We start from the raw sequence: 27,864 nt of genomic DNA, 5'->3' as shown, positions 1-27,864 counted from the left end.
GAAATAAACCAGCTTACTAAATTAAGCCATCTCTAATAGAGCCGGATCCCTCCATCTGATTAGCAAGTTAAAATCTTAATACTGTTGTGTAACAAGGAAACTCCATCCCTCCTGTAACCAGACTCTTAACACAACAAAAATCCTCATTCAAACAGCAGACATACCGTAACAGAAGTCTTTGATGCTGGTGTTGTCAAGTGATTCAGCAACTACTTCCTTGAGACTGTTCTTACTGCGAGTGTCACTGGCATTCAGCTCCACATAGCTATAGCCCAGCTCCTAGTCCAAACACAAAAAGTGAGAATACAGATCAGTGAAAGAGCATATAAGTACTCAGAATTAGAAATGGATTTCAGAGTTCCAGAAAACAGCTCTAACAATACCACTTTCACACAGAATTTGTAGCTTTGATTCCTTTTCTCCCCTTACACTCCTTTTGTCACACTCCAGAAATATTTATAGCCAGACACAGAGCAAAAAAAAAAAAAAAAAGAGAACTGGAGGGCAGGCAGAAGAGAAGGAAAGAAAAAAAAAATTAAAAGAAAAATTTAAAACCAACAAAAAAAGGTAAGTAGCACAGATTTATTTCTGAAGGATTAACTGAACTGCCACCAGGGATGGAAACAGAACTATGAGCCAAGGCTGGCTAAGCTCCATGGTATTTCCAGCTGCATATCAAAGTCTCATGCACAGAGAGTTAAGACAAGAAACATGCCACATCCCTCTGAAAGCTGAAGGAAAGAGAAGCATTGAAGTACTTAAGTTAGGAAACACGCAGCTCCCGCAGCAGTCCTAGCACTTCAGAACAGGGCTGGGCTGCATGTCAGTCCCTGAATTTAACCCAGCTGCTCCTTGCCCAGCAGGCTCCCCCACTGCACGGGGGCACAGGAGGGAGCCGTGCATAGCTTTGCTCTCACAGCTTCAACAACCTGGGGTTTTTGGCTTCTCCTGTGGAACACAGTGAAATGCTCTGCAGAAACCTGAAGCAGCTGTGAGCAAGCTTGGTTGGAAATCAGAAGCAGACAAGATGATGCCAGTGCAGAAATGAACCCAAGTCAGCACACCAGCTTTTCTGCAGGTCTGGTTTTGGCTGCAGCACCAGCTTGTTAGTGCAAAGCTCTAAGGCAGGGGGAATGGGAGGGGACTGGGAGTTACTCTGTGCCACTCAATACTGAGATTAGTCATTCCTCCCCAGCACAAAGATCAGCTTGCTGACAACAGCTCTCAACTCTTCCAAGCTGGTAGTATCACATTCTAGGAAAGTTCTTGCAAGTCAAAGAAGAACAAAAATAATCTATAACTTGATACAACAGCACAAAGTTCCCAGCTGACTCTCATGACACAGTTAGTGGAACATTGTTTCAGGTAAGTTCGGAAAAACTAATTTCTAAGTTCAGATTTAGAAAGGGACGCATAGTCCTGCCAACTTTTCTCAGACTAAAGCGATATTTGAATTTCAAATGAGCCTGGAAAAAATATATTTGTTAGATATATTAAAAACCATAACCAAGCTCGTCACAGAAGCTTTCAAAAGCTTGCCAGAATTCAACTCCTACTAAATTTAGTGCAAATGTTCTCTGACTTCTTGAACTAGTGTTAAACACTCATGATTTTTGAAAATAATTTCCAATCGCTGAACATACTGCAATATACTTCCTCTCAACATGACAGAAAGAAACACAGACACCCATTGCTATATTCTTGCTCAAGACCTGATCAAGGTCTCAAACATCCACATATTCTCCCCTGTAACCCTGTTCAGAGCAGGTGGGATTGACCAGCTGACCCTGATAACCGAGGGGGTACCCACCTGCACCCATAGAATCACAGAATCATTTTGGTTGGAAGAGACCCTCAGGATCATCGAGTCCAACCATAACCAAACTCTTGCACTAAACCACGTTCCTAAGAACCTCATCTAAACACTTTTTAAACACGTCCATGGATAGCAACTCAACCCCTTCCCTGGGCAGCCCGTTCCAACACCTGACAACCCTTTCTGTGAAAATTTTTTTCCTAATACCCAATCTCAGCCTCCCCTGGCACAACTTGAGGCCATTTCCTCTTGCCCTATCACTTGCTACTTGGGAGAAGAGACCAACTCCATGCTACAATTTCTTTCCAGATACAGCATCAATGTGTAACAAATGGTGCTGGAACTCACCTTACAAACCAAAGAAGCTGTAGTAGTTTTACCAACTCCAGGTGGACCAGAAAGTAACGCTGCTTTAAAACCAGTACCATCATCTTTGCCTCCAGTTTTGTTGGTCTTTGCTATAAAAGAAGATTCCAGGTTTTACCTAGGTATGTATTACAAAACAAGCTGCATACTTCATATAAATCTTTAAAGACATCAAGCATCACTGGAGTTTTTCCTCATTTCAAGATTAATAGGAAAAATACATACACATCTGCATCCTAGCCATTTGGGGAAAAGCTGTTTAAACTACCTTAGTTTAAGACTTGCAGTGATTCTAAACTGAAAATACCAAAAGCACTATTTATGTAAACCAACTATTTCTGCAATTTTCTCACAACCACACTGCAAGAAAAAAACAACAAACCAAAACGCTACACACACCACATGGAAAAACCTCACTACCCACTAGAACAGCAGTAAAGCTTAAGCACTGTTTTAATCACAGAAAAAACTGTCCACAGGACGACACACTACACATGACAGGGGCTGCTTGTCAGGCAGAACCAGGACCTTATTGACCCATCTCTTCCCCATGCATGATGCTGTCCCGTATTTTCACCATGTGTATCAACAGGTTAACACTGGCCAACGTTTTGCTTGGTAGAGGAAGAATTCACTAGGCTGAATATGAGGCCATTTTTATATACATTACTGACAGGTTGTTCTGGTTTCTTTTGGAAAAAACAAAACCAAACAAAAAACCCAAACACACACCATAACCGAAAACACCAAACAACAAACCACATTTTTAAAAATATCACAAGGTTTAAAAAAAATATCCTCAGACACAGTTTGTTTTTCTGGCCTGGGGGGCAGCAGGAAAAGGGGCAGTGAGGAAGGCGGTGGTAAGTGAACAACTGCTTAAAACCAACCAAACACCCACACACACTCAGGCCCAACCGCTGCTACAAAAAAATGCATCTGACTTCAGCCTCATGCCTGTTCTAGAGTTGCTCCACTATCTCAAAGTCCCTTATTAGTCGAGGGAACCAAGCAGTGTGATTGGCATGGCAGAACAAGAGAGAAGTTAACCGCGCTGGTCACCTTGTCCATCTCCCAAGGCATTCCTGTGCCAGTTTCGGAGCCACCGGAGTAGTTTATTGGCACAGCTTTGCTCACCCTGCTGTCCAATTATTGCCTTGAGAGTTACAGGCTTGTATTTATCTACCCATAGCAATTTCTCTGTTCCATCTTCCTTAATCTCAGAAACCAAGTTCCCCTGAGGTTCTGGGGCTTCTTTCTTCTCTACAGTTTGCCGTTTAAAGTCCATAAGCTTTCGAACAGCTTCCTTCTTAACAGGTTTGACAGCATCTCTTTTTTCAGGAGCAGACTTATGGTTTTTATTATCAGCTTCACTTTTGAAGGGGCTCAAATTCCTTTTTCCAGCTTCAGCTTTCTGTGGTGTCCTTTTAGGTCTCGACTCTGCTTTCTTTCCCTTAGGAAAATAAAAGTAAGAAAGTTAAAGGAAAATACTCTTCCCCCCACCCCCCCTCCAAAAAAAAAAAAAAAAAAAAAATCAATGGACAAACATTCAGTAAATAAAAAAGTTGTCTTTGAACACATGTGCACAAGTGCTTAAAAAGTAACAAAGCTTATGTATTGATAAAAAGCCTTCAAGAGCTGATAAAGAAATATTCCTCTCCGAAAAATAAACCATTGTTAACACGATGCCACACGGTTCCATAGCACAACCCACAGAAGAGGCAGGAAATGTTCTGGTCATCTCAAGAGCCTTACGCATCGTTAATAAAATAATGCAAACTGATGACTGTCAGGTTGGAACAGATGGGCCATCAGACACCCTTGAAACTGAAGCACAGTTCTCACAAAACAACACTGCCAAGCTCCAACATCAAAACAAGTTAACCCTAGGAACACAAGCCTAAAAGGTGGAAGCACAGGGAATAACCCTGTTTCTAAATCAGGGATGCTCCTCTCAAGCACACACTTTTTTAAAAGAAGTACAGTTATTTAATAATAAAAAGAAAAAAGAACCCACACCCCATACACACACACACCCCTAATCCAGCCCGCCAAAAACACAACCCACCCAAAGAAACCCCACAATTCCAGAAAGTATTCAACCCAAAACAATTCAAAGGGAGTGAAAATAATTGGCTTGTAAGCTTAGAGTTGCTTCTCCTTAGGACACGGATATCTTTGCATGCAACAGTTCATGTCTAGCCACACCGGAAGTACCAAAACTAGATCTATACTCAGTGCACAACATGCTAGAGCTAATGGAATTTTATTAGCATTTTATCAGCAACTACAGACTCAACCTGTTACTGTTTTAACAGTATTCCCTGAAAAAATTACCTCAACGTTTAAAACTGAAATCATCTAAGGAGATACAATTACCCCCTCAATCGGATACCTAAAATTCAGAGTAATAGAGTATAACAAAGGTGGGAGGAAAAAATGCTACAGCTCCCAAGTAGAAGTCTAAAACACAAATATAAAATTTTCATTTTCAATACTTTTAACCTAGAAGGTCGAACTGACAATTGTAGGGTATTGTTATTGGAACAGAAGACCAAAACTCATTTCAATTAAACAGAAACTAAACATTAAGAAAAACAAAACAAAACGCACCACCACACACAACCAACCCCTAAATTTATTGTAAACAAACCTCTGTTTCAGCTGCCAGCTCATACTTGGACTTTTTGCCTGGCATAGTTCGAATAAGATCAAACAGGCCATCCTCATCAATAATTTTTGTCCCTAAAGTCGATGCCTGGAGCCGAAGAAAGAATTAAAAAGTCAAATAAAGTACAGAGTTACATAAGTCACTTCAAAGTGCTTTCCAGTAGATACTAGGTTCAGGAACACAACAACAAGAGGTTTACATATATGTAAGCACACACATATATATATAAAATGAAAACAAAACAAAGCTCTAAATCATCAGTCAACTTTTTCTTTTGAACAAGCAGTTTATTTGTAGTACTTTCTCCTTTTGGCAGAGATACTGAAAATCAATGCAGTTAGACATGAACAATTCAGTTTTGCCCAGGCCCAGGAACACTCACCTTCTCACACTTGGATTGGCCACAGTCTCGCCCCATAACCAGATAGTTTGTCTTCTTGCTGACATTGCCAGTTACTTTTCCTCCGTAACGTTCAATCAGCGACTTGGCCTCATCTCTTTCAATACACTCCAGAACGCCAGTAATTACGAATGTCAGGCCTTCCAAGCAATTTTCAGCTCCCTGAGGACCAGAGCATTGCAGGAAATGCCATTACCTGATGCAATTCTATCAAATACCTGTTTCACCCGAAACTTTTTAACCTCCTACCCTGTCAAGCACTCTATGGAACATTAAAAAAATCAGCCTACGCTACCTAGCTAAGAGATCTATAAGTTCAAAACCCATTAAAAGGAATAGCTACGAACAGAACTTCACACATTGTTCACTTGACCAATCACACTGATAACTCTGTGCTTCTGGTATAGCATGTCAGTCAAATGAGTGACACAACCTTCAACTTTAAGACCAGAAACTGTTTTTCATCATTATGACTTCATAAACCAAGTACTGAATTTATTAGTACAGGCCCTTCCATTTAGTCACTACTTTGCATTACAATTCAACTTTTTCCAGTACATACTGGCTATTTGAAAACAAATACCAGTTTTTCCATAGTACAGTTGATACTTGTTAGATCACTTGCAACAGTAAGTCTATGATACGCTCCATTTCTACACACAGAATTCTGCTGCAGCCAAACTTACCTGAGGTATCTCTTTGGAACCCAGTGCTTTTGGACCCTCGCGATTAAGAAAGCTTCGGTAGGCTTGGTAATTGTTTCGCTTCTTCTCAGAGTCCTCAGGACTTACAGACTTGGGCAGGAGGGAAAAAAAAAAAACCACACATATTATATACATAAAAACAACAAAATATACTCAAGCATGACAGTTTAAGACTTTTTATGCACCAAAGGAAAAGCTCTAATGCTTGTTTTTAACCTACTGACATGCAACAGTGAAGCTTGTTCTGGTTTTGGTGCTTATGCTTTGAGGTATTTTTTTGTTGTTCTTTTTCAAAGACTTCAAAAACTCACCTGAGAGCTTAAAAAAAACTTGCCCATTGTTTATTGTCAAGTTGCTGTAGATCTCTCTGTATTCCACACATACATGCTAACTTAATCGATAAATTGTTGTTTAAATTCACATCCTATTTTATTCCAGAACTATGATCAAGTATAGAAGAGATCTACACACTTACATAAAGTCTACTTTATAGTATGTCCACTTTAAGAGACATTTAAGCTTTCTAATCAGTAAGCTATTTAAAACTTATCCTCAAAAAGGGTCTCCCTCCTAATCACAACTGTTATTTAAGCATCAAATTCAGATATTTCATACCTTCAAATTAAAAAGTACTAAGTTACAAGTGACACAAACAATAATAAATGAAAACTCTTTTCCTGCAAACTCCACTAAGCCGACTAAAATAATTTTGATAGTTCCTACCTCAGCCTTCTTGGGAGAAATTTTCTCCTTCTTTGGTGTTGTCTTCTGTTGTTTCCCTGAAGCAGTTTTTTCTCTTGATACTGAAGTTTGAGCAGCTCTTTCCTTTTCAGCAATCTCTTCTTTTTGTTTCAGAGACACAAGCTTAGAGCTAGGTTTCAAAGGTAAGGCCTTATCTGTCGACTCTCTTTTACCACCAGATGACTGTGGGGATAATCGAGACCCTTTTAAATGATCAGATTCCGTTTGCTGCTTTGCAGTGTAATTCATTGCTTCAACCGCTGAGTCTGTTGTTTTCATTTCAAAGGAGGCAGAGGGAAGACAGCACATTCAGAATGTATCCCATTAGTATTATATATTGGTGAAATGTTTTCTGTATTCCATGTCCTACCTCTTTCCGACTGCTTGTATCCTTCTGCCACTTTAGGACTGCTCTTGGTGCTCGACACTGATTGCTCTCCTCCTGAATCTTTCCGAGCCTAAATAAAAAACCAATACCAATGTGAGAGATGCACATCTTGAGCTACCACTGAGTCCAGATCTCCAGGCTTTCCTGCTATTAGGTGCAGACTGAATGACATCTACCAAAGCTGATCTACCATCTACCACAAGTCAAAATATAGTCCCTGTCAAAGGCAGGCAGGTGAGCAAACACTGCAGTCAGCCATGCATATATTCAGTCTTTGAGTCCAAGGCCAGACAGGCTTCCAGGTTAGTCAATTTTGACCCAGACTGATTTACTGATTAGCCTAGAAGTACTAACACTTGCTATATTCATATCAGCAATCCTAAATTCCAAGAGCCTTGATGTACAACTCAAAGTATTTTACTGTGCCTTACACCACAACCTACAAGAACTGGGAAGACTCCCACTGCTAGGGTTAGTCCCAAAACTCTCAAGATCCCTGCCTGCCCCTTCTCTCAGAGCAAGGAGAGTATTCTCTTCCTGAACCAGTAGAGCTACAGCTGATCTAAAGCATGACTCTTCAGCAACACACATCACTCAATTAGAACTAGAGCTTAAAGTCCCATTTCAACAGAAACAGCACAAAGATATGACTGTTTCTGATGAGGAAGGACACTATACCTACTGAGTTAGGAAAATCCAGAAGGAAATTATGAAAAGTATCTCATTTTCACACAAAAACTTTTTTTGCTGCTTTTACTGCATTTGTGTGGAAGTCTCAAAACAAAGGTTAGGTGTCTAAATAAGAACACTCCCAGCAATGCAATTTCTAAAAACTAAAGTTTAAAAATAATTCAACCTTTTTCTTCTGCGGTGTTTCATCCAACATGGCCAAAGTTTTAGCAAATTCTTCATCTTCATGCAGCTGTCTCTCCAGCTGAAGGAAAAAAAAAAAAGCGGGGGAAGAGAAGGGAAAGAAAAATTGTTGCAAATCAAGATTGACCATTGTTTTGACAAAACAACAACAAAAATCCTTTCATAATTGTATTGAAATGCAATATGTCATGCTAAAAGATTCAAACAGAAGACTTCATAAAACCAATATGCCACAGACATTATTTTTCACATGCCCATAATGATGACATGCATCTATCTTCCCTGTGTACAGTGCAAAAGTAGAAGGGCAGCAATTACCAAAGACAAAGCAGACTGAGGCAGAGATACATCCAAATTAAAGTACATTCCTTTGACAATACTTACAGACAATGAGAGAATTATCTATAAGATCAGTTCAGAAGAAAGACAACACCTCATTTTTCCTGACAGGTTTTTAGCTTTCTAATAGATTCAAGCCAGTTCCATCACACCTCTGTAGAGGTCAAGGGTAAAACTAAGTTTTGTATGTACGATCTACCTATTTCAAATGACACTCAGCATTACCAGTATAAGGGAAATGAATCGATTTTCCCCAAAGCAAGTATGTATGACAAGCAGACCTTTCCCTCATATTAGTGCTGATTTAAGTGGAAAAGTTTAAGCCACACACGTAAGGATCACTCACATTTCTCTCAAGCACAACAAAACTCAGACAGTAAGTCAACCAATCATAGACGGCTGTGGCTTTTAATTTTTCACTCCAGGGGAGAGGAAAAAAAAATAAACAAACTACCAACAACACATACAAAACAAACCACAACACACTCAAAAAAACCCCCAAAACACAAGGAGGCAGAAAGTGCATTCTGTGTGAACAGCAAGATTATTATAGACATACCAACTGCACAGGAAGAGAGAGACTGAACAGACAGAAAAGTGAGATGTTGTTTCTATAACTGAAATAATGCCCATAAAAGTAACTGTGTGACTATGTACACATGTGCAAGAGTTAAGTATACAGATTAATTTTATTAACACTTATTTACAGCATATGTAGAAAGTTCATCTTAATTTCTTAAGGAAAAACAATTTTAAGCTAAACAAACTGCTCTTGGCATAAAACAGCAAAAGTATAGAGCTTTTACCTCTGAATCTTCTTCAAGCTGCAGTTGCCTAGCAATGGCCTCATCATCTGCGGTGCTGTCTATGCTTTGTGAAAGCTGTATTTAAAAAAGAGACCAACAGTTCAGTTTCCCCAGTAGTTTGTAACTTATAATAATTAAATCTGTATGGATTCATTTTGTAAACTTCTAGGAAAGAACTGGAAATGATACATGCAGCATTTTATTCCTAGCTTTCTAATCTAAACACTGTTAAGGCTGTTTTCAAGAAAATTTACTATTCAAAACAAAACCAAGCTATAAGTATCTCATTCCTCCAAGCAATGCTGAGCATCTCTGAAGCAATCACAGTTGACCAGCTTGAAAGAGAAATCCACAACTAAATTATGAGGTTTTAATTTCCTCCATCATTTATTTGGTGCTTTGTTATTCCATTAATATAGTGTCCCATAAAGCTTGGGCAAAAAAAAAAAATCCCACACAACACACAACTCCTTCCTCTCCCTCCTGCCCTCCCCCTCAACTATAAGCTATGCCATCCACTCACTAATCCCAGAAAACTACTTAATTTTAAGAAAAGTCACTTCAGAAGACACAAGAGAGAAAATACTACTTTCAACTTTGTGCCATCTTCTCAAACATGGAAATGCTACCCTAAAACGGTATTTGAGGACTTGATATTCCTGCACATATCATCAGAACTGAATTTATACTTGAGGGGTTATTAAAAATTAACATTAAGTAGGACAAGCAGTTAAGTGCCACCTTGCAGTCATTAAACTGGCCATTTTGATCTGCTGTCAGACACATGAGCATCCAAAAGAACATCATCAGTACTCACTTCTTTCCTTTTACTTGCTACCAGTTTCTTTTCTGATCGTCGGACGCTACTTGTCCCAAAGTAATCAAGTGCTGAGGTGGGAGTCTGTTTCACTGGAGTTAATGGCTTGTTTTTAGCTTGAGGTTTTACATCCTCTTTTTTCACTGTAGCTGTTCCTGGACAACTGATCGCTGATGTCCCATTCTCCTTCGGTTTCAGGGAAATTCTTTTATTGACAAAGTCATCTTCTTCATCTAAACACAAAGAGTATTCTATTGTTTCTGGTACATGGAATTTAAGTTCTTATAATGAAACAGAAGACATCAACTCAGATCCTAAGAAAACATTACAGGCATTTAGAAGTTATTTGAAAAAAGGCTGAGTTGCATAACACATAGTATTTAGCATCTGCAGCAGCATTGCTCAAGTCTCAATAGACTGAGTACTGACATAAAGATGCATAAAATTTGTTACTTGTGTTCACACATTACTTCTCATTTAGAGAGGTTTGAAAAGAATGTCATCCCTTCTTACATAGGAAAGATGATAAACACAAAATCTAGGTCACCGAAATTTAAACCCTCTTCTTAATTAATGCTACATCAAATTCAACAGCACTACCTTCACATAAAATGTGAAGTACAAAGCTACATGTATTTTATTACTTTATAGGATTCATTAACCGGTCAGCTTTGCAGACTTGCATATTCTGAAGAAGTTCTCAATATTACACCAGGGGAAAATATTAGAACATTGTATTTACAAAAGGTTTATTGAATAAGCTTACCAGTTATTTGTGAACTACTACTGCTCATAGCTTATGGATGCTTTAGCAGAAACACTTTAACACCATTTTTTACCTTTTCCCTTTTAGTCAGAGATTCTGTGAGCTGTTGTACATCCCCCATATTTCTGCACTTAAACATACTCTCCTTCCAGTACAGTCAAAATCATCTCAAAGAAATCCAGCCATTTCAAGGAACACAGAAATCAGGCAACAGCTCAGCATACAAAATAGATTTTTCAATTTAAAAGCAGGAGGAAAAAGGCATAAACAATACTGCCCACATACTGCTGAACAAAAACTCCACCTTTCCTTTTAGGACTCTTCTGTAATAGCCAGGAAATGGGCTTCCCAGCAACAAAAAAGAGAAAGAAGGTTTGACTGCCATTTATTCATTCTGCACCCAAACTTTCCACATAGTCAATCAACCAACAAAAGATTACCAAGGACTTCAAAGAGTCTTGTGTCATGTCTTGAATTTTTACTGACAGTTACACAAATGAAACCCTATCATCAAAGTATACAAAACCCTACAGATATCATTGCCAAATGATTAGATTAATATGACAGCACAGAAACAAATATCACTGGGCAAACTCTCAATTAGTGATAAAAGCACTTTTTGGTGAAATCTTTTAAAAGCCTCAAAGTGTGGAAAGGCTAAGAAGCAAACTGCAAGAAAATCCCTAAAATGAACATTAGACACAGAAAGAATGAAGTGCAAAGACTTGAGAGGAACAGAAACAGAGGCTGTCTCATTTGCATGCCTCTAACTGAAGGCTGGTTTTACTTTTCTCAAAACAGAGATATTTCAGACACTCGCTCAACATATGAAACACAGAATGTTCCAAACATCTGGTTTATAACTGAACTTAAATTGACAGTATTATTTAAAAAAAATCATTTTCCAGTCATGTTTATTTAAGCCTCCATATTTCTTTCCATACAACAGTTTCTTTATCACTTGCTAAGTTTAGATGATGTTATGCGTCATCTGTAATTTTTGTTATGTACTAGATAGAGGGATTTTTTTGTTTGTTTTGCCTTTTCTCAATATATGACAACAAGAGTGGTTTAGGCATCAGCTGGAACTTTCTAGTGCTGAGCACTCTCTAAACAGGATATAACAAGCACAAAGAGGGATCCTGACTATTCCTAAGAGAGCAAGTTCAGAGGGAGAAAAATAAAACAGAGATACATCTGTAAGGGAGAAAATCAGTTCAGCAGTTAAAACAAGAATGCCTAAAGATAAACATTTACCTAAAAGAAACTGGCATTTTAGCTAATTCAATTCACAAAGCAATATACAGAAAAGAAGATTCAAGCCCAAGTCCCCCAGTTGACAGCAGCGATCTTTACTATTCTCAACACGATACACTTTCCCTAGGCAGCAGTAAATCTCTTACTGCCATTTAGCTCGGTTTAACAAACCATTACATTTGGACACTAGATGCTTTAGGCTCCCAATTTACAATAGTTTGAGGTCTGAGTAGGAGACTGCTTATCTCAAACTTAATTTCAGCAATATTTTTCCTTCTTTTAAATGTTACAGTTTAACAAAAAAATATATTTGCAGAAGTAAAATGTACCTATTGCTAAAAATCAACAGTTAATGCAGATGTAATTACACTTTTTTATCTCAGAAAGAAGACAAGAATCCTGTTCTGTCCCTCCACTGCCAGCTTTTCTTAAGCTAAGGAGACTGTTCCATGCTGGAAAAGAATCTTTACTCATCGCTACTGTTATCAGAGGATCTGGATGCAATATTGATTTTTTTCATTATTCACTCGCAACCATTTAAATAACAACAGGACATTGCTTTCTCTCAAGTAGAAAGAAGCAGAGTAAACATAATTAGCTTTCAATTAAAAAAGATGCAGAGTTGAGTCATTTATGATGCCAGTGCTAAGTATCACCAATAAATAGACCTTTGCTTTAATTAGGTCCTTCCTAGAAACAACAGCATGAGAAGCATTTATTGACTGCAGGCGGTAGCTGAAGGACAAGAGACTCTCAGCACTTATGAACCACTGTCCACAGAGTAAACACAGAAAAGGCAGAACAAGAATATGAAAGCGGTCATTACGAAACAAAACCACCCGGCTCTGTTAAGTGGGTTTCAAAAGATGCTTTAGGGGACAGATACTCAGGCTACAGTTTCATCCCGGGTTCAAGAAATTCATAAGCGCAGCACAAATTTGTCTGATCTCCAGGCACTGCCCTCGTTTCCAGTACTAAGAGTATCAACCTTTTCTGTAAAACCTTAATGCTTCTTCCTTGAACAAACTGCTCAGGCATGCCTACTGCCCCAGCAGTGACAGCAAAGTTCATCAGTTGTACACTCGCAGTTTCCTTACAAGCACAAAGGTGACTTCATTTACAACTTAAACAGCAAGACAGTCCTAGTATCGCTGCTGGACTATTCAGGTCAGCGTTTCTCAACACATGACCTGTAAAAGAGAGGCATTCTCACTCATACAAGCAAGCCAATAATTAGTGGGAAAATAAAGGTGAAAATTCTTATTTTAGCTTATAAAAATTGTAGTCTAATTGCATTCTTATAACAATTGCTAGGTGAGCACTTGAGACAGTCTCACATGGGGGCATAGACTTCACAGAGTAAGAAACAGGAATCAATTCTACCATCAACTAGATTAAGTATATGTTGCAAAAAAAACATTGTATAAAAGAACAGGACTATTACAAGAACAGTTTTTCCTGTTTACATCAACACATTTTGTGTGTGTGCACTATACAACGAAAAAAATATCCAAAGCATACACATTTGGGTTTCTTTTCAGGATTAGCTCTGAATTACAAACACAAGTCAAGACCACATATTCTACTTGAGTTCTCTGGAAATCAAGCAGCTGTGTCAAAGAGAAAGCTAATCATGTGATTAATGGAACAGATAGGCATGGCAACCAGGAGATTGCTTTTAATTATTTTAAATGCAAACACACGTGAAGCAGGGACCTATTATGCCAGGTAACACACAAGGACAAACTCCCCTAGCAACAAACAACTGTTAAATCCTGGGGGTTTTTAAGAACTATTCCACAACATTAAAGCACATCTGGCTTTTATTTTATATACTGTTTTAGGAGTAGCACAATTAAGTTAAATAACTAATGCCTGCAGCCCACCTGTAACCGTTTGTTATTCCTCTTCCTCTTTCCTATATTCACCCTTTCTCAACAGGGTTTCATCTGCTGATTACAGAGCAACATGTGCAGTTCTTCCCTAACTGAGCCCTATCAAAATTACCTAGGCTCTTTTCAACATCTGTTTAAATCAGATCATTTTAAAAGGCCCATCTGTAAAGCAGCAGTCGATTGCAGGAAAGGAGAATGGTGACAAGCAGCACACGCCAGATCCTCCAATGGCTTTCAAAGCAAAGTATTTCATTCATCTTCATTTATTATTTTTGTACTGTTGAGTTCCTCATCACTATAGAAAAATTCCCTGCTTCTCTGTTTAGAATGCAAAATTTTTAAGGCAGAGACAACCCCTTACTATGATGATAAAAAAAGAACTCCAAATATAGGCAGGGCATCTACAGGTTACAAATAACTCACAGTTATTATGATAGATGTATGTTAAATGGGTGTTTGTAGTCTGCTACACAAGGATTTTCTATATGGAGCTAAAGGACTACATCCTGTCCAGAATTCATCAAATCTACATTCTTTGTATAAAACTACAATATTCTGAACATTCTTCAGTTTCAACAGCACAACATCTGTGCTAGTATTTAAAACCACTCCTGTCCTAAAGAACTTGCAGTCCAGAGCAACAGCTATTGCTGCCCAAGCGAAAGTTGAGGGTGGAAAACACAGCAGTTGTATGAAAATCAGTCACTGTATCAGGTTTTGATTATTTCAAATATGCATTGATCAGTACTCAACAGTCCCAACACTTGGTAGGACTGTGTTTTGTATTCACCTTTTGCTTAAAGATTTAAGAAAAATATCTTCAAGATAACCACCACTTCTCAAAGCCAGCAAGGCTATTCAAACTCAACCCCTGTAACTCCTTCCAAAAATAATAAACGCTATGTGTGACTTGCAAAGTGCATTTTTCTTTTTTTCAATCTTCCTCTTTGTTTAAAAAACACAATAGTTGCAACCTACATTTCAAAAACTGGTCCGCATAGTAATTTAGATTTGTAATTTCTCAACAAGCTAATTGATTTTAGATGTACTACAAACATGCACTTTAAACCACAATTGTTAGCGCTTTGCCTATATCCATGTGTCAAGGTTCCATGCTGTTATAAAAGATACAGCTTAACAGAACCATTCCAGCTTTACACCTCTGACATAAATTTACATTTGGATTGTCCAATTATCAACCATAACTTCAAGAATTTGCTTCTGTCCCATTTTTCACCTGAAGTGAAAAAGGTTCTGGGATCCAAGACCTCAATGCAACAGCTGCCGTGTCTAATTGTAATTATACACTTCAGTGCCAAACAACATAGCCTTTGATATGCTTTTGTCCAGTATACCTCAAATAAAATTCCAAGTCAAATATGCATACTTATGTATTAAAAAAATATCTTTAGAAAGAAGTTTTGGGAGCATTAAAAATATAAGAGAAGGCTGAAGATATTTAAACTGAAGTAAATTATTTTTGTCTGCAAAACCAATTATAGCAACTCTTTACAAATTAAATACTCACACTTGCCATAGAAATTGCTGAGTGCCTACTAAATACTAAATTCCTAAATTCTCTGCTTCTGAGATCTCATTTTATACTTCCCTGTACTACCTACAGTGCTGTGACCATCACAGTCACCTTACTCTGATGTGCATGTAAATGCCCAGCAAAACATCCCTCTTGTGTTTCACCACACTGAAGGCACAAGGAGCCAAAGTATCAGCAGGAGAAAAAATAGCCACGGCTCAGCTGGAAAACACCACAGATGCACAGCATCAAAGATGAGGCACACAACACTGAAGACATACAATTAAGTTCCAAGGAATATAAAAGGTAAACACTCAAGGTACTTAATATATTTACAGTGTGTGCATATTTCTCTGTATTTGTGTAATAAAAACCAGCTTGCATATGTGCAATTCATTGCAAGCTGCTAGTTCACAGCAAAGACATGGAATTTTTCCACTGTACTACCAGAAACATGCATAAATTCAACCAAACTATTACAAGAAAACCCAATAAAAGTGCTTGTTGTAGTCATGGAAGAGTATAATGCTTACAAGAATAGGTATCTCCACAGAACTATCAGGCAATGAGATTAAGGATACCATCTCAGTTCCTTCATTTAAAATAGATTTACTACACTTATCCAGGGTAACTTCTGAATTCAGCTACCAGAAAAAGGAGAATTCACTTCATACTGCTTTCCAAGGAAAGGGATTAAAAAGCAAAGATTCTGGCATCCACATTAAATGGCAAAATTACTCTACATTATAAATTAAGATGAAATGAATAACAGCACATGGAGCTGTTGATGCCTCTGTTTAAGAAGCTCACATGCCCAGTCTGCTACATGCCTGAAGTTTTCTTATTAAAAGTGGTATTTTATGCCATTATATTTCCCACTAAAATCAATATATGTTAGCAAACCAAACACTGACAGTTCTATTAAAAAAACTCATTTGAAAAGAAACTAATTTCCTTTTCTAAACGGATTAAAAATAGTTTGGGCTTTAAAAATATTGAAAACAGCCAACAGAATCAATAGCTTTCACACAGAAGCCATTTTTTTTAAAGAAGGAACAAGCATTAAGTATATATTTAAATTATTTTTTCCAGACAGTCTCCTCAAAATAAATTGACTATTAAAACATTTGCACTCCAAACATATCAAGAGAACAGCCCAATACTACAGCTGGTTGACCAGAGTGTCTTTTAACACACCTCCAAAAAGTACTAAAAGATGACTATGTACTTGTAAAAATAAGTGCAACAACATGCCCATTATTAAAAACTTAAAATCTAACAGCAGTTGTTACAGAGATTAAACTGTAATGCATTTGTTTCATGCCCTGCCATGTTTGAAATACAGGCTGACAAAGTAATTCTACAGTAATCATTCTGCCTTCTGATAAATCAACCCTATTCATTTTTTATTCCAAGTTACCATATTTATTTCTCAATATTGCTGTTATCCTAGATTTTGCGAGAAAATAAAAAAAGATCACATCTTTCAGACTAAATTTTACTTCATTCACACCTCCAGTTTCCCTTTACTCCCCTATTCAGAGGCAACTCCAAACCAAAGCAGCCAGATACTACTGCACATGTACTATGTTGGTACAACACTACTCTCACCACCTAAGAATGTGAGTACAACAGCACACTTACCATTACAGGACCCTTACGCGGTACTGCTGATATTGCCAGACTTCACCAAATCTATGCGAATGGGGTTCGCTCCTAAATGCCTTTGACTCCGTCCTCTGCGACACTAGTCCCTGTTTCTTCATAGGATTTCTGCCAGAGCCTGTGCTCTCACTCCTCACATGCACTTCAAGTCAAACTCCCTTAAGGTTCAACTACATATTCCCAAATGACCTTTCATAAAACACTTTGGAAGAAAGCTGGTACACAAAGCAGTTATTTATCACCTTCATGCATTTTTGCATAAGTATACCAGTTTCCATCTGTATACACAATGTTAGTGTTGCCCAGGAAGTAACCATGACAACGTTTTTATTCCCATATGAAATGTTTCAGAATATGACATGCTTATTTGCTAACAATCTGCTGTTCATTTGAACCAGTATTCAGATGTGGGGACTTCTTTTGACCACCAGTACTAGAACTTAACTGATTTTTTCTGTTGTTTTTTGTTTGTTTCTCCACAACCCTCACTATTCACTATATTATAAGAGTCTATATTCAGCAAGCATATTCACAAGTTATTCTTGTCCTATCTTCTAAGCTCTCAAGGAACAGTTTTCCAGTAACCTACAATCCTACTCAGTTTCTACCACTTTCTTTTTTCTAGCTTTATAAATAATTCAGCGTACCACTACAACAAGGCTTTTTTTCTTTTTTTTTATAATTGTATCTTGCAATATTCAAGTGATCAAGGCAATTGCTACATATGCATAACGACCTCTACATGATGCATATGAAAGATTAAGTATTCACTAGAAGTGGAGTCACAATTCCTGCCAAATAACCACCTGTGATGAAACCAGATGAGGTTCAACACCTCATAATAATGGGTCATCATCTACAAACAGAGCTCAAGGTTCCATACTTCATTAAAGAGTTGAACAAAGTGTTACTTTAACAAGTATAACAAACATTTGGAGTTTTTCCCAATCCACTAAGACTGGTCGATCAATAAAAGACGACTCTTTTTTCCTCCTTGTTACCTATTAGAATTACTTCACATTATCTTTGGCCATCAGTAAAGTAAATGCTTATTTAAATTCCAATTATTTCAATAATAACAAAGTATTTCCTACAGAATTACAAAGAGCAACTGTTCTCTTTTTTTTTTTTAAAAAAAAGGTAACTTCCCAATGTAGTAAGAAAAAAAGAAACACAATAAGGTCATCATCAATCCACTCTTATACAAACCAAAAAGTTAATTCCCCCAATATTCTTCGAGAAAGCTGCATCCCACATAGTTACACAGAAGAGCTGAAAAGAAATTTGAGCAACAGAAAGAAAGTTTCAAACTAAACTGAAAAATAGCTTAAGGCAATTAACTACCAAGCTTCTACTGACTACTTGGTGCCAAAAGGCCCTTTCAAACACATTGCCACTGACAGAACACTTGAGAATGAGATTCTGAGTTTTGAGGAAGTCCAACAAGCATATTCTTTTCAGCTGTGTAACATTAAAAACAAGGGAAGGACAAATGCCTACAAATTTCATTAGGATCTTTTCTATCTACTATTTGTGTATTCCTATTATTGTATAACTTATTTATCTCAAGCCAATAGCCGTATCAATACCATTAAAACACACTCAGATTGACAGCCCAATTAATCTGAAGAAATAATTTATACAAATTAAATATAAACAAAATTCAAGCATTAAATCTCAAGGTTATAAAGGCATTGTTGTAGTCATAGACTACTAAGTCAACCTTGTGTGTACTTACAACTCTTTAGATAAGAGTAACCTTGAGCCACAGTTTTCAGGGATTTCACTAATAACCTTGGCCAGTGTTCCCATGCAGCAAAACTTGATTACACCACCGTGAATTGCATAATGAACCTAAATCTATACTGTTTATTCCCCAAGAATCTGATAATTTATCTACTCTGGGATCAATGCTATTAAAGAGTCTTTTTAATTGAAAAGAATAGTTGACAAAACTGTCAAAGGAAACAACATTTTGAGTAAAAGGACAAAAAAAGATAGATATAATAAATTGTTCAGGATAGTTTGGAAAATTAAGCTTATATGAACACATGACATAGTACAGCTAAATGCTAGGTCAAATATCTAGGACAAGTAAAATAAGCACAAACCATCTTAGAAACAGTGATTCTGTAAAGAGTCTCAGGAAGAGGAGGGTATAGGAAAAAAAAAACAGCTGAGCCACACTTTTAATGAGATACTGCAACAAACAATCCTTTAAAAAAAAAAATATATATATATATACATATGGTATGATTATAGGGAGGCAACATTTATGTTCAGCAATGATCCTACCAAAAATATGCTATGCACTGTGTCCACTTTTCCAAACGCTCACCGTAAAACTCAAAGGGATATCACAGAACTACTCCTGGAATTCTAACACTTAAAAACATGTTTTATCTAAATAGGTTTGGATTCCAGTCTGCTAATTTTATCAGTTTCTAAGAATCTAAGTGCTCTAGGTGAACCTGCTTTAGCAGGTGGATTGGACTAGATGATCTCCAGAGGTCTCTTCCAACTCCAACCATTCTGTGTGATCCCAAGTTTAGTAGAGGAAACACACAATATCAAGTTAAACAACTGGAAAGAAAATTGCTTTATGATAGAATAAACACAAGGAAAGGGGTGGGGGCAACAGAAAATTACTATCACTATTTTGGTTTGGAGTCGGGAAGGAAACGTGTTTGAAGAACAGCCATGAAAACAACAAAAACAAATAAATGCATAAGATTCTTCAAATTGACAGAATTTGCCCTCTGTTTTCACTTGAATGGTACTTGGGGCTTGAGTTAAGATCGTGTTTTTAGCCAAACTCTACTGTTTCTAAAGGAGACTAAATCTAACCAAAACTCTGCTGAGAGCTTTGAAGTTAATCACCACCATGATTTCTTTCAGCAGGCTACAAAAAAGTGATCAAGAATTGTTAATTCCTCTCCCCAAGAGAGGAATATATTTCTTTTGCTTAACTCCTTTCCAGGAATCTATGGAATACACTTAAGCAAGGAAGTGTTAACTCACAAAATGTTATGCCTATTTAAATCAACCTAAGCCACTACCGAACATCACCTCAGTTTTGCCCTGCTCCTGACTTTACAGTACTTAAGGCTAAACTTCTGAAGCGCTTTTGGTTAGCTTGTTTAAGGAGAACACAATTTGTCTTCCTCAATATTACATTTTATGGTCATATTTAAGAGTATCTCAGTCAAACAATCTATCCCATTTGTAACATAATCCACCCCATTACAGCTGAACATATAATGATATGTTTCTTCCATTACCTGTTTCTGAAATATAAACAACAGGATCCCGCTTCAGAACTTTACCAAGCTTTGAAGTAACTGCTTTTTTCTCAGATGGCTTCTTGGACTTTTTTGCTGTCTGCACCTCTTCTTCTGAATCTGTATTTTAACCACAAAATAAATGTATGTTTCCTCCACATACATGCAGTCACAGATCATGTAACATCAGTTAATATGTGTCCACACAGATTCAACTAAGCATTCAACAAAGATATATGGAAGGACAGAGCACAGCTTCGCTTTTCTCCATCAGCTAAAGCCTGGCTATTATTTATTCCACCATATACATAACTAAATGAGAATTTGGTCAGAACTCAGTCTAGATAGTGGTTTTTTGCTTATATAACAAGAAACATTCTGTTACCTATTCCAAGAATTGCTATGCTTGTATAAAGACCTTTCCAAAAAGGAATGCAACTGTCAAAGTACCACATCCAATCCAAAAAAACAACCACACACACACACACAAAACCCACACCATCACAAACTTAATACAGATGAGTTTGCAAAATGTCTAGACAATGTCAGCACTTTAAACGTAGCAGCTGAGTTATATGCTACTTTTGTACTCCACCTTCTAATGCAGAAATATTTCTACCTACTGCTATTCCTCACTGCTAAACAGGAACTTTTTATAGAATGGTTTATCTGAAGATTCAAACACATTTTTCTATATATAATAGCATTATTCTGGCAGATGTGTCTGTGATCATTTTTTTCTTCTACAAGAGAAGCAATATTCTATTGTTAAGAAGGTTGCTTCTAGAAATTCAAGCTGAAGTCTTCAGTAGGAGTCAAAAATTTTAGAAACTCCTCCACTTTTTCTATAGTTTTACAACTATTCAAGATTCAGAATCCAATCAAAGAGGGATTAAACAACATAACAGCTCAGAAAGATTAAACTAGAAACAGCTAGCTCTTAAATTAAACTAACTTAACAGGCAAAGGTTCAGGTTGGGTTTTATTTTTCTGGGAGGTGATGCTTTTTGGGTTGTTGTTGTTAAGATACAAGTGCTATAAAGGGGTTTCCCTTATTATAACATTCCAAATAATATTTTTTTAAATGTGATAGCAGTGCTTTATATTATATTCTGTGTGTTCCATACTGTAAATTTAAAACTATGGCATGAACAGTTACTAGATTTAATAGAGAAAGACACATATGGAAACACAAGTTACTCTTTTAAAACAATCTCCTGTATTATGTTCATGTGACAGACAGGAAAAAGAAATTAAAGTATATGATGAGCCTCTCCTGTACCCAGCATAGGATGTTATTTATCCCTAAAAGAATAGGAAACCTAAAACTCTCCACAATTTATATACATCTTCATAACAACAAAAAAAAGTTCTGAGTTTTGGTAGAATTTACTATCTGAACTTTTTTTGTGGGTTTGGTTTTTGTTTTTACACAGGCTTTATTAAAAGCTACTTTGCAACGTGTATTACATGCATAGCACACACTGCACTCTTATTATCATCAAATATATTTAGTTATCCAGCAATACTGTGAAAAATGTTTTTAATTGCATTAAATAAAAAAAAAAAACCAAACAAACAAACCACAGCTTTCCTTCTGATGTACCAAAAACCTAATTGACCTTTAATACTGATGCAAAAGATACAAAGGAGCAATCAGAAACAACTGTGAATGCTACCTGAATCATATATTATTCTCCTTTTCTTGTTTGTCCGCTTTTGTTTGGAATCATCTTCACTGGGTGAATTATTCACCTAAGAGTAACAGTCCATTAGTGCAACCAGTAAACAGGTCCTTCCAGCTTTTACTCAGTTACATATTCAAATATATGAGTTTCAAATTAATTCTAATAGATTTTTTAAAACCAATATTAAGTTTACAAAGAGTCTTGTGCTACTTATGAGGGGGAGGAAGGTACAGGGCAGAGGAAATAAGGAAGAAACAGTAGTAGCAAAGCTAAACATGCCTTCAGCAAACCAAAGATGATTAGGAATAAATATTCCAGTTTAATGCAAATTAACAGAAAGCAAACAGATTTGAGTCCCTTCCAACTTTTACTCCAAAAAATAAATTGCATGGTCCCACCAGAAACAGAGGTCGTATAGGCAAAAAGCCACTTGCATGGAATTCAGCTTTCACTTTTGGTTCCATTCTGGATATGGCATCGCTGTAGCCACCAGAATTTGATATAACTTCAAAGTAAAATACAGATAATTGAAAAATAAAAAAGTATACGCAACAGTTGAAGATCAATTGATTTCCTATTCAGCATCGTGGCTGCTTGCAGCTTCTCCTCTCCCCCATTAAGCAGTGCAATTACTGTAAGAGTTTGCACAAATGGTCACAGTCAACAAACATGTTCTACCTAGCAGCAGCTAGTATTAAGCTGTCTCAAGGAATTTTATTTTTTAAAAAACATTTACGAGTTTTAGATATTCAGAAAAATCACAAGCTGCATGGATAGTAAGGTTCGTGGGCCTACCAACCAACCAACTGTGCTTTTTTATAGTCATGCACAGCTGTAAATGCTTCTAAAAATATATTTCTAGATAAACATAACTGCATGTTTTATAACCCACATTCAATTCTAATCTGAAACCCATTAACTCCTTTTATATAATCAGAAAAATGCAAAGTAAAAATAACTGATCCTATAAGATAATTGCTAGGTCTTTCAGTTCCTCTGAATGGTCCTTTATTTTCACATTTAGACAATGAAATTATATAGCCAAATTTTATTAAGTAACATCTTATTTCTTCATTGTCATGATTCACATTAAACATTCCATCCTATTAGAAATCCTTCTATTCTCTAAGTGATTTTAAAGCCCTCTTTAGCCACTCCTTTTTTTATATACCAGTTTAGATTATTAATATGAAAAGTCCTCCCAGACTAGAACTCAATCCAATTTTAATCTTTAGTCATTTTACAGAATTTGGTCTTCGCAACTGGTTTACATAGGTCACCATTTCCAAGAAAGGCAGTGCTGTTTCCTCTACAGGTGTTTAAAAACAGAGGGCAGCTACATCACAGACTTTCACCTTACTTAAAAGCATGTCATCTTTATATGTCTAGATCTACTATGCATAAGCCTCAATCTTAATTAAATTAAAAATTAAATAAGCAGAGATACTTAGAGAACTGTGGGCCATAGCTAAAATAACTTCAAATACATCTGACTGTGCCTACATTAGTACCCTAACCATTTTAACTTCTGCTTACCTCTCTCCTCTGTCTTACAATCCAAATATTTTGAAAATCAGCAATTTTCTTCACCACCTACAAAGTTTTGCTGCTAGAAGTTCATATTAAGTGGTAGCTTATTCCCATACATATAAAAACAAGTGACATATAATGTTTCTTGAGTACATAAGAAGAACTATGACTTTAAAAAAATACTAGATATACAAGCAATCCTACATCGGAGAAACCAAGCACTTCACAAATAAGAAAAGCAAAACTAACCTTAGCCTCCTTTCCTTTTTTCTTCCCACTTGAGGGTTCTTCACCATTTTTAATTTTTTCACGCTTTTTCAAGGTCTCACATTCTTGTCGCTTTCCAGGAGGCACAACACCAAAGAATTTCCGGATATCCTAGTAAAAGGGAAAACAGATGTATAAGACTTTAAATACAGAAGTAGAAGTTTACACTAAAAAAGAGCAATACACTTAAATTACTTTCTCAAGAGCTCCTCTCTTATAGTACGTTGATCTAGAAATTTTGTTTACAATTGGGAAAACAAAGTCCAGCTAATTAAAACATAGCTGCTGAGCCACCACAACACCTTTCCCTTGTCTTTGAATAATAAAAAAGAAGTTTGTTTCTCCCTTACTCGGACATCTTCACCATTACACAGTTTAAAACAAACTTCCGTTAGCAATGAAATACAGTGACTTAAGATGGATGCACATTTGAATTTTTTTTCCAATTAATCATCACAAACTTAGCCCCAAGTATTTATGTAGCTAAAATGATCAACTAAATTATGAAATAACATCCAATGTAGACAGACAAAAAAGCACCAAGAGTAGTGAGACATGCTGTATCTTCCACTTTCTCGTAAGTTTAGGACAGCAGCTCTCACCTAACTAAAATAATTAGCCAGCAAGAAACAGATTAAAATTTAAACAAAGAAAATAACTTAATACTAAGAGCTGCAAAAGGCCTGTTTTGTAACCTTATTTTATTATCTGACCACAATACAACCATTAAAAGCTTTCTAAATACATTAAGTCAGCAGCTGAAGCTTCACTTTTAAAAAAAACACTATTGTACACACAAAGCCAAACCTGGCTTCTGTTGAAAAAAACCTAGTACTTCAGTTTTATTAAAAAGAAATCAAGAAAACGTGTACCTTGTTGGTATCACTACCTTCAGGGGTTGCAGCCATTTTAGAGAAAAAAAGTACCTCATATGGCCTACATATATGGCAGGTAAAGGGTGTGGCTCAGGACTATATTCCACCCAGATGATAACTATTCCCCATCATAGAGTTCAGCTGGGTAGCTTCTCATTATCACAGGGAAGTAGTAAAGTAGTAAATTCTTAAGAAATCTCCATAAAAGTCTAATTGATACGAAGGGGCGTTTCAGGCTCTTTTTCTCTTACCAGTCAGTTCCCTGGCGGTTTGGATTTGGATTATCAGAGCCTACAGGGCTTAAAACCAATGGAATATGTAGTTTGAAAGCATAGACAAAATATGTGATATGTATAGATTTAGTACCTTTAGCTTAAAACAATTTTCTAGAATCAGAAATGTTGTTTCCTGTAAAAGTTTAGACTCTTTGTTTTAACTGCATATAGTAATATGGATTCAGCAAACAGACAATGGTAGACTGAAAAACATTCTTCCTCAATGAGATTTCACACACTTCCCTCTATGGAATTTATGCCTTTAGGCATAAATTTTCAATACTGTTGTTTCACAGGTGCTCCCACAATATACATGCAGTACTATGTAAGCTCTGAAATTTTGACTGCTGGTACCTATAGCTAACAGGTTTGAAGAAAGCATCTGTTTAAAAAGTCTCAAAGTAGACTCGTGGACCCAACCACTCTATCATTATTACTTACTTGATTTTAGGCTTAAGGTAACATAGTCTCCTTAAATCTTTAATGTAGTAAAATAATTTAAACACTTAGTACACAACTGCAAAATAAAGTTGCTTTAAAGTTTTGTTTTCATTTTATAGCTGTTACATTCAGGTTTAAAATACTTGGAGAATAATCAAGTTTAGATCAATAGTAATGGCCTATCCATTCTAGTGTTCTAACTAAAAACTGTTAAGAAGTAAGTGAGCTGCTCTGCAAACACTATATGCAATAATATTAGATTTTTCTAAAACTTATTTATACAAGGAAATACCATTGTATCCTGGTTTATGAAATGCAGACTTGACAAATAACTTATATGAGATTGATTTGTCTGCCCCAGCTTCTTCCACTATTTTAATATCACGGTTCCTGAACTGGTAAGGCCCAAATTATAACATCTAAATTATTATTTTCTGCCTCATCACTTCTTATGAAATATCAAGTTAGCTCTTCATAAATACCTTTAATTCACAAAATGAATGTCATAGCTGTAAGCCCTGCTGCGTTTAATGTGCTATAAAGAGGACCTAAACCGCCACTTCAAACTTTTAAAAAACAGTATCACTTCATAAACACCTAAAATAAGTGGGTGACAGTCAACTGCTACAATCTTTTATAATGCAGGTAGTATTTAATTAGATTAATAGGTCAAATGAGAATAAAAAATTGGTTTTAGTTTTCATTGAAAGCAGCATCTTCTACCCATATATTAAGAAAGGGCCATCCATACAAATACTACTTTTTCTTTGAAAATACTGTGGTGATACAGCAGCTACATATTCCAAAATTGCCTCCTTGTGTTAGCACAACTTGTTCTATTCTCTTGGTGCAAACTGCACTTCAGCCCTCAAGAAATGGCAGCTTTTTCCTTTTATTGTTACATGATTGCGTTATGGAGCTTTTCAGAAAATATTGTCAATATTAAAGCACACAAGCCACCTAGAGGTTTCTGAATACAGGTTTGTATTTAGGTAGTACATTTTAATTTCCCTTAGTGACCATCTACTTGCAAGTGACTGAACTACAGAGCCCTAAACTACAAAGGAAAATTGACATCCATGTACAATCTTCTTCAAGTCTCGGACTTATAAACCCTCCTTCAGCCATTCTGCTCTTCCAAAGAAATGGTAAACTTGTTAGCCACTGCTGGACTCCAACAGAGGGTGAATTCAGAATTGCTTGGGAGAAAAGTACATGACAGTGCAACAATAAAGTTATCTTTCAGTGAAGCTTTTATCCAGGAATAATGAGACAGATTTTTTGTGCCGTTTATTAAGATGTCAGATAAATCCCTAATTGATTGCATAACTAAACACAGAAACAAAGTGATAGAAGCATCTATCAGACTGATTCCCATTCTGCAAGTGTGAAGGCTATTTGTAAAGTCTTATATAAGCTTATATCCCAGATAGGAATGCTTCCCTCTGTTCTGGGTTTATCTATTTGTTGTTCAGCCTAGAGAAGAGAAGGCTCCGGGGAGACCTTATTGCAGCCTTTCAGTACTTAAAAGGGGCCTGTAAGAAAGATGAGGACAGACATTTTCAGCAGGGTCCGCTGCGATAGGACAAAGGGTGATGGTTTTAAACTCAAGGAGGGGAGATTTTTTTACAATGAGGGTGGTTAAATGCTGGCCCAGGTTGCCCAGAGCGGTGGTAGATGCCCCATCCCTGGAGACATTCAAGGCCAGGCTGGATGGGGCTCTGAGCAACCTGACTACTTAAAGATGTCCCTGCTCAGTGCAGCGGGTTGGACTAGATGACCTTCGAAGGTCCCTTCCAACCCAAACTATTCTATGATTCTATGATACTGACCACTTTATTGCTATATGATGCAACGGATATATGAGTTCACCAGGCTGAAAAACTGCGTATGTTTAGCTTTTATCTGTGCTCATTAAAATGAGGAAAGGCACGTAGCAATGTCACTGGCAAGTTTCCTTCCATGACATTTCCCAAAAAAAAACACAGGAGTCATCAGCCTTGTGTATTGCTTTTCATTGAAGAGGCTTTTTTTCCCTAATAACTTTCACAGGAAGGGTTGTCGGACCTTGGAACAGGCTGCCCAGGGAAGAGGTGAGTCACCATCCCTGGAGGGGTTTAAAAGACATGTAGATGAGATTCTTAAGGATATGGTTTAGAGGTGGACTTGACAGTGTTAGGTTAACTCACCAGCATGGCTGTCCCAGGTGGTTCCCTTGCCCAGAAGGCTATAATTGAAGAGGCAAGGTTATATCAGTGTGACTCCCCACAGGTGCTTCACCAGCAGCAACAAGAAAATGTTACTTTGAGTAGTTCCACCTAAGTAAGAGGTAGAACTAAGTAAGAATTTCTGATTGCTCTCACTAAATTAGGGAGTAATTGATGCATAGCACCTGAACAACCTAAAAAACTATGTTCTTGCTGAGCTCTCTTAGTAACTGTATGATCTCAGTAACAACTGTGCTTGCCA

The 27,864-nt window shown here is 36.9% G+C and overlaps 1 protein-coding gene across 4 annotated transcripts in view; it reads right to left on the bottom strand.

Moving 5' to 3' along the window:
* Window positions 1–27,864, bottom strand: part of RFC1 (replication factor C subunit 1) — a 38,517-nt gene that overhangs the window by 8,392 nt on the left and 2,261 nt on the right. For 3 of the 4 annotated variants that reach the window (XM_080344288.1, XM_080344287.1, XM_080344290.1), the window contains exons 2-15: window positions 23,787–23,915; window positions 21,999–22,074; window positions 20,320–20,439; window positions 9,922–10,172; window positions 9,105–9,179; window positions 7,943–8,020; window positions 7,069–7,156; window positions 6,681–6,964; window positions 5,940–6,047; window positions 5,236–5,415; window positions 4,836–4,940; window positions 3,245–3,635; window positions 2,165–2,274; window positions 165–279 (exon numbers count right to left, since the gene is read on the bottom strand). In XM_080344288.1, the coding sequence (XP_080200414.1) occupies window positions 165–279; window positions 2,165–2,274; window positions 3,245–3,635; window positions 4,836–4,940; window positions 5,236–5,415; window positions 5,940–6,047; window positions 6,681–6,964; window positions 7,069–7,156; window positions 7,943–8,020; window positions 9,105–9,179; window positions 9,922–10,172; window positions 20,320–20,439; window positions 21,999–22,074; window positions 23,787–23,915 (2,110 nt within the window). The remainder of the gene's footprint in view (window positions 1–164; window positions 280–2,164; window positions 2,275–3,244; window positions 3,636–4,835; window positions 4,941–5,235; window positions 5,416–5,939; window positions 6,048–6,680; window positions 6,965–7,068; window positions 7,157–7,942; window positions 8,021–9,104; window positions 9,180–9,921; window positions 10,173–20,319; window positions 20,440–21,998; window positions 22,075–23,786; window positions 23,916–27,864) is intronic. The other variant, XM_080344289.1, reaches the window with a different exon arrangement.

Source organism: Nesoenas mayeri (assembly GCF_963082525.1).
Source record: "Nesoenas mayeri genome assembly, chromosome: 4".
NCBI lineage: Eukaryota > Metazoa > Chordata > Aves > Columbiformes > Columbidae > Nesoenas > Nesoenas mayeri.
Note: the sequence above shows the minus strand (reverse complement) of the source record. Positions and strands in the feature narration are given on the sequence as shown.